This window comes from Ciona robusta, chromosome 4 (assembly GCF_009617815.1).
Source record: "Ciona robusta chromosome 4, ASM961781v2".
NCBI classification, from domain to species: domain Eukaryota; kingdom Metazoa; phylum Chordata; class Ascidiacea; order Phlebobranchia; family Cionidae; genus Ciona; species Ciona robusta.
Genome location: NC_143238.1, coordinates 2472726 through 2479824, shown reverse-complemented (window position 1 = coordinate 2479824; position 7099 = coordinate 2472726). Strand labels below are relative to the sequence as shown.

General features: G+C 33.2%; 1 protein-coding gene across 3 annotated transcripts; it reads right to left on the bottom strand.

Annotated features, from left to right (window-relative positions):
* Window positions 1-2953: 2953 nt before the first annotated feature.
* On the bottom strand, window positions 2954-6054 carry LOC149736552 (uncharacterized). Of its 3 annotated transcripts, none has more exons than XM_089876158.1 (9): window positions 5920-6054; window positions 4776-5075; window positions 4525-4655; window positions 4261-4408; window positions 3961-4057; window positions 3695-3810; window positions 3467-3625; window positions 3096-3200; window positions 2954-3012 (listed from the first exon to the last, which is right to left on the bottom strand). In XM_089876158.1, the coding sequence occupies exons 1-8, from the start codon at window positions 5925-5927 to the stop codon at window positions 3146-3148; spliced, it is 1014 nt and encodes a 337-aa protein (XP_089732284.1). In that variant the 5' UTR covers window positions 5928-6054; the 3' UTR covers window positions 2954-3012; window positions 3096-3145. The 3 variants fall into 3 exon arrangements, with proteins under 3 accessions (XP_089732284.1, XP_089732285.1, XP_089732286.1); XM_089876159.1 differs by having other exon boundaries at window positions 2975-3012; window positions 3096-3197; XM_089876160.1 differs by lacking the exons at window positions 2954-3012; window positions 3096-3200 and having other exon boundaries at window positions 3467-3621.
* Window positions 6055-7099: the final 1045 nt, after the last annotated feature.

The following is a 7099-nucleotide window of genomic DNA, read 5'->3' as shown; positions in this document are numbered from 1 at the left end:
GGTCGCTGAAACTCTGGTTAAGCTTTAAAACGTATCCTAAATTTATTTTAATAACAAGTCTGTATAATTGGAATGCTATTGACGCATGGCGCCCTCGCCATGTATTGACGGAATTGAAAGAAACTGTTGGTAAATGCAAAGTTATAGTGTAAATGTATTAAGAGGATTTCCGCGGGTATTCGGTTTACTGAGGTCCTGATTGATACCTTATTCGCTCTACCGAAATTAGAGTCCAGATATGGCAAAGGATAAGACAAGTTAAAGAGATAAAGCAAGTTATATTCATTCATTCACATTCAGAGTAAATGTTTTTTAATAGACACGAAAAGTTGACTTTAGTTTACTGCAACTGCGTTGTTTAAAGATAGGCAGTATTTTAATGTGAAATAGATTGTTTGATTTACAGTGGTTAGAAATCGGCAAAATGTACCGGTACGTATTTACAATACTATAGAAATATTAATTTTTTTTAAATGTATGAGACTTTGGAATATAGGATATATAATTGTATCATTCCCGATAAAGCGTAATTTTTTTAACTTGTCATTTTATTTTGTTCTTAGCAGGTTGTGCCAAAGTTAGTATAGACCAAGTTGGGAACGGATTGTAAAACCATAGTTTAATAAAGAAGTATTAAACTATGTTGTATTATTAAACTATGGTAAAACAACGAGTCTTGTTATCTACGGTCCCCGCGTGTATGACGTCATAGACGCCACCATTACCGAGCCCACTGCATGGCATTTTATCATTGCTGGGTGCTGATTTTCGTCTGAATATTGCGATTTATTCAGAACCAAACACTTCTGCGCGTAAAAATGGCTTTCTACTAATGTTATATCTTATCACAATAATAAACCTTACATAAAGAATCAAATTTTATTGAACACTCAATCAATTAAAGAGTAAAAAAACAGAAAACATCAAGTATACTAACCAAAAACATAAAAGAACATGTTTAAAATATAAAAATACAAACAAAAACGCATAACATTAACATATAGTAGAGTGGGGGAAGATGGGACACTTTGTCAGACATGAATTTTTTTTAATTTTCTTTTTACGGACCCCCATTTAATCATAATCAGGAAAATCAGGTTACAGAATTATTCGACAGTATTATCACGACTTTATAAAACGCCCATCAAAGCTGATTACTCTTTTTAAATATTAAAAAAATATGTAAACTAGAAACAGTATACTTTGAACAGGTAAAAAAATGCGAAATAGTAAGGTGCTATTTTTTTATGCTCGCTAAATCGTAGTAAAGTCAATGATTTTTCTTAGTTTGCGTGTGCGAACGATTAAACTAGTTTCATAGCTTCATAAAACAACCTTTAATATTTCGTACAGTTTGATTTTGTCTCATAAAACTAGTTTTAGTTTTGTAAAAAAACACTAAGATATAAGCATGAAGAAAATGGGCAGGGGTCAATATGACTTTAATTTAAGATAAAAACAACAACAAAATATCGGTTTAACGTTATATATATGAAGTTTACATGCCAAAGAAACTAGCACAGCCTGTTTAACTCGGTAGGTTAACTACAAGTTGCAGAATACTGATAATGTAAATATATTTCAATTCCCATCTTCCCCCACATTGTAGTTTTGTATGTTTTCATTGCCAAACTTTGGAAGATTTGCTTTTAATTTAGTAATTTATACCTCAGGGGGTTTTCAACTATAAGATACTGATATAATAAAATGATAATATTTTGAAAATATATTCGAAATTTGGTCATTTTCACTTGGTAATAATTCATAGGAAGTGGCTTGTGCCAAAAACAGAGTAGTAATACCCAATTTGTAGCAAAAATAAAAACTTTATCAATAGTTATTATCAATTTTTTGTTATTACAAGTTCATATACATTTGTGGGATACAATATTTATCCATTGATGTTCGAACATTACCCATTGTCGTTCAAACAATACCAATTGTTATGCAATGATATAATGTATAGGTAACATGTAAAAACTATAGCAGTAGGGCAAGATAAAGATTGTTTAGACTTAATTTTCGAAGCGTACAGTATTATTTTGTGTTATTTACATATATTCCCATTTATAAATACACTTATTAATCAAAAGTAACAATGATTTTAAACTGTCCTATCTTATGCTGTGTGTTTTCGAATTTGTAAAATTTCACCTGTTGTGCGGATCGCTAAATAACGCCTCGTGTGTTTTATTATATTTTATTAAATTGTTGTCAATTAATAAAGGAATGATAGTACTAATTCGTGGTATTACCTAAAACCCGACATCTATTTTGATTTTGGTCCTATCTTCCCCCATTGTACTATATACTAGTGTATCTAGCTGCAGTTTTGCATGCAAATAGCCGTGATTTTACTTTTTGGCTTACAAACTTAACACGTATACCGGGCAACGAAACTTAAGGTATCTTTGTAAAATTTGCCTAATATCGAAGTGACATTAAAACTTTATTTGAATTTAAAACTTTATCTTACGATTCCTTCAGGATGAAACTTTGCTTTTCCTTCCAAGAATTGATCAAGTGCATGGTTGGTGTAACATACCACCAGAATCGGATGTTTTTCTAACTGACTAAAAAAAATTTAACCATATGCATCGCTTTCAATCATCAAACAAATCATATGTACCTAGAATTGCAATTGGCAAGAAACAACTGCATCATTTTAAGCCCAACATAAGTCTTTCCCGGTACAGGAGGGCCTTGTATCAATGCTTTTTCTTTTGTAATGGCAGTTTGCAAGGCAAATTTCTGTGACTCGTCCAAGTGCAACTCGTCAGCAGTTGGCCATTGAGATAGATCGGGGACATTAATAAAATGTGGTTCACCTATCAATAATATTATAATGAATTGATGAAACAAGACAAAAGGTTTGTAAAATTAGCCAGCATGATAATTTACCAAGTAAAGGTTGAAATGTGTATGTAAAATAAGGGTTGCGCAAATACAAAGGGGTATGTATTTCCTTTGAGCACTTGACAATATATTCTTCTAGAGGGAGATGGTCAATCTCTGTCAAACAAAAATTCTTAAATATAAAAGAAACATCTCCTTTAACCAGAAAAGATGTAAAATCACTAAAATAGTTGGGTTACCTTGTAAACCTGCAAGAACATAGCGGTATGACTTCAGAAAGGCATCTGTTTCAATGAGAGTATAATTCAATGATGTGTCCACATGCTGAGTATCTTCTTTTTCTGCTAACAATTCCATAATTTGTTTAAACTACTTTAAACATATGTAGATGGTCGATATAACTTTGAATGACACATTAACATTTCAAAACTTTCTTGTGATAAAAAAGTGGTAGTAAAAAGTATTCCGTTCCTACTTTTCTTATCGAAGACAAAAACCTTTATCATTTATATCGCCTTAACATTAAAGCAGTTTCTTTCTTTCTAGAGATCAAGCATGCATGATAAGTTTAAAGTTTAAAGAATAAAATGTAAAATAACCCTACATATACCTATCATAAGGAACACCAATGCGGTTTTTCCTTAAAAATGGTTTTTCTGTCTTTATAATATCATCGAGGGTGGGTAGGACAGAAGTAGATCTGAAGTTATCTAGTGGTAGTCTTTCTTCAGAGTTGTTATTTCTTTCAATACGATCTTCCATAAACTTCCTAAATAAGGTAAAGAACAATTTTAACTTGACGATATTTTTTATTAGTTTTTGTTGGTGTGCTTGTTACCTAACTGCTTCATCTTTACGTATTTTCACTTCTTTCAGTCGTTCACTAATATTTTCCAGGTGTCCAATATCCATTGTGTCAACTACTCTTTCAACAACAATAGTTAACATCGATACCTGCAAACATGTTTCATAATATTTTATCTTTGTCGAAAAATCATTGCTTTCATGACAGGAAGTCTGTAGCTGCGCGTTGACCTTATTGCTTATATTGACGACATTATCACGTTAAACAGCCATCTAGTAAACAGGTTTATATTTATTTACCTCATTAACCGATGCATTTGGTACTAAATCAAGACACTTTGACATTAGGTGCAAGCAACATGATACTTGTCTGGCTGCTTTAGAAGAATCCGTCATACTGTAACATATTGTTTTTTGAAATAATCAAAAAACACATTTAGAAAGCCAGCATATCCTTTATGTCAGTTCTGGTTATATACTATTTAGTTCAAGAATTTTGATAATAACATTTAGCACCGTTTTCATATTAACAAAAGCAGTTTTTGAATTCATTTTAATTTAACTGCTTGAATAGAAGCATAACCCCATTGATTTTTCTACCTTACTATCAAATTTTCACTGATCAATCCACAAATTTTATTGCAAAAACCACTGTTAATAACCGCCATTATAACTTCCAGTAGAACATCACATGCTCCATCTGCTTGAGCAATCTTTCCACAAGCATAAAGCACCAATTCTTTTAAACCTGTGTATAAAATAAGAACACAATTTTCAACCGACTCTTTTAAATGTAAAAAAATCTTTAAACACCAACAAAACAGGGACAATTGTATCAGCAAATGTTGATTAAGATATAGATACCTGTATTCATATCCTGTTTTAGCCAATCCTTAAAACCATTACTTGAAGTTGACAATATTATGGCGGCCTTGGTTGGAGTTATGTCATCGTCAACCACAATCTTCTTTAATTGAGTAAAAAAGTAATGTGGCCTGTAAAATAATGATATAAACATGTAACCTTAACTGTAGCAATTTCTTAAATGGTATTTATTTCCAAAATTATTTTTAATTTGCATAGTTGCAAATTAAAAACAAATAGAGAAGCATCACCTTTGAAAATGGTCTCCTGTTGCCGAATTGTATCTTCTAAATCTTTGTGAATGTGGTGAATTAGAATATTGATCTGTGTTTCTTTCGGTCCAACTTCTTCCACGATTACCGTTGCTGCCACGAATGCTCACACTGCCTTGACCATAATTACCTTTGTCATGCTTCCGACCAGCAGAGCTTCCACGACCATTTGTGCCATATCTTCTACGTCTGGAACCCTGGGCAGAACAGTTGCCACGGTAACCACTTCCATGACCATAGCTGAAGCAACCATGTCCACCTCTTCCTCGATCAGTATGTCTAAGAGTTTGCAAAAAGTTTAACTGGAATGTAGCTTAACGATGATTGCTAAAAAGTGTTTGTAAAGTGTGTACTGTTATTCAAATGCTATGTGTATAAATAAAAACCATTAACCGTTTAAATGGGGTTTAGTTGTTGATTTAATGACACATGCTGAGTTTGTATAAAGATTAACTTATTTATGAGGTGGCAATCCGAATGATTTATAGATCTGTACCATGCAGTGTAAGGAACTAACTATACACACAACATTAAACCATACAAAGAACTGATCATATTTGTCATAAGGCATGGATTTGCAAACCAGTGTAGATATATATAGCCTGGTCTAAAACTCTATTTAACACCGTCGTATGTTTTCGTCTTTTGCACATGTGCGCGTAGGGGTTCAATTTGAAGTCCTGTACCAATCGTATGATTCTCTTTGTGTGTAATGCGTCCTTGGAAAGTATGTTTTTAATTTGATTTAAAGGTTGATCGATACTTGCTGAGTAACACCGCTTAAATACGAAACGCGGCGGGCCGATTAAGTTACAAAGTGTCTTTATCCTTTTGAAGTTATATAGTATGGTGGGGTAAGGTGGGACACCTTTCATGCTATTTTCTTGTCCCATTAGGTAGTAAACAAAGAACATTCAAATAATTATAAAACCATATCATCACGACTCTAAAAGACCGTTGTTAATTGTTTAAAACACGACAAAGGATATTTAGATATTATGTGCTAAAGGTGTCCCATCTTAACCCATATTACTATATGTAGAGTCAAACCAAATTAAAAACGTAGTGTAATTTAAAATACCCCATAATACTTATAATAGACACATACATAATTTATATGCACCTGTTCATTCTACAATTGACTTTAAAATTGACTTAAGAGTTAAGCTTACCAGGAATTCTTATCAGTCTCAAATAAAGTATTGTTTTAACTGAAAACAACAAGCAGCTCAATCGTACTCTATAGTCTAGACTACGCCAACAGTATTGTATATGCGTCTTGATGTCACTCGGGAAAATCACACAACAAATACAACTTTCGTTTGGCTTGAACTAGTTCCTGTTCGGGTTCTTTTAATTCCAACGCTTAACAACAATCAACACGCCCAGTTTGTTTTTAATATATACACACGGCTACCTGTATTTGAACGTATAGTTTCCATCGGTGTTTGTTGGAATACTGGGTATTTAAAAACCTACAGGTTATAAAAGAACACCAACAAGGAACTACAAACGCCAAGACTAATTACGTTATCGGGAAACCGTGATAATAATCAGGCCACGTTGGCATGTTTTCCGGGAAATGAAACTCATCACCCAGCATTGGAAGCGCAAAATAATATTGGTTACTGACTACTACATTTAAAGCTGTATAGTGGGCTATATAATAAATATACACCCTAGAACAAAGTCTTACTAAAGTATACAGCACTATATTTAGTAGGGTGGGGGAAGATAGAAGGATACCTTTTTACTCTATTTTTTCGTCCCATTTGGTAGTAAACAAAGAACATTCGAAGAATTATAAAACCGTATTCTCACGATTCCCATAGATATAGACCATTGTTAATTGTTTAAAAACGATCAGGATATTTAGATAATATGTGCTAAAGTTGTCCCGTCTCCCCCCACCCTGTAAAACCGAAGGTGAAAATAAGGGCGGATGATTGTGGGCGCGTGTTGCTTCCAAGACGATTAAAGGCAATTACTCCAACCCAATTATCTCCTATAGTTTGTGTAAAACGTAGGCCATGCAATAAAAAAATAACATAAACTGCGTGAAAAAATGTAAGCGACACGAAACGTATAAAACCATAGAATACTGAACAGTATTCTATGATAAAACAGAATTGCAATGTTAATACGACTGTCGCTGCCCTGCCCTGCCACGCGACTAAAAAACAAGTTACACATTTTTCATTTAATCAACACCCGTGTTATCACCCTTGTCGTTGCCCCGCGGTGCAAGCATAAATAAGTTACCGTTATTCGTTCATTTAAAAATACTCTGTGTGTTAATAACA